The 266-nt window shown below is 72.2% G+C and overlaps 1 protein-coding gene across 1 annotated transcript in view; it reads right to left on the bottom strand.

The window, feature by feature from the left end:
- LOC119593943 (glutamate receptor ionotropic, kainate 2-like) overlaps nucleotides 1–266 on the bottom strand; it is a 6,346-nt gene that overhangs the window by 5,467 nt on the left and 613 nt on the right. Inside the window, exon 2 of the mRNA XM_037942962.1 lies at nucleotides 19–181. Coding sequence (XP_037798890.1) covers nucleotides 19–114 — 96 coding nt within the window. The 5' untranslated portion in view covers nucleotides 115–181. The remainder of the gene's footprint in view (nucleotides 1–18; nucleotides 182–266) is intronic.

The following is a 266-nucleotide window of genomic DNA, read 5'->3' on the forward strand; positions in this document are numbered from 1 at the left end:
TCCCTTGTCCCCCCCCACCTTGAGCTCCGCCCCCCGCAGGTCGGACGTCTTGTCGGGGAAGAGGTCGGCGCGCCGCGTGAACCCCGAGCGCCGCCAGGTGGTGGCGAGGCCCATCCCGCGGCCCCAGTACAGCTGGCTCACGTACAGGCGGTACTGGCCGGGGTGCTCGGTCTGAGGGAGGCTGGGGAAGGGGGAGGGGGGGAGGGGAAGAGTCGAGGGAGGAGGGAGGGGAAGGGGGGGGAAGGAGAGGGATATGGGGGGGTTGC

Source organism: Penaeus monodon, chromosome 33 (genome assembly GCF_015228065.2).
Source record: "Penaeus monodon isolate SGIC_2016 chromosome 33, NSTDA_Pmon_1, whole genome shotgun sequence".
NCBI lineage: Eukaryota > Metazoa > Arthropoda > Malacostraca > Decapoda > Penaeidae > Penaeus > Penaeus monodon.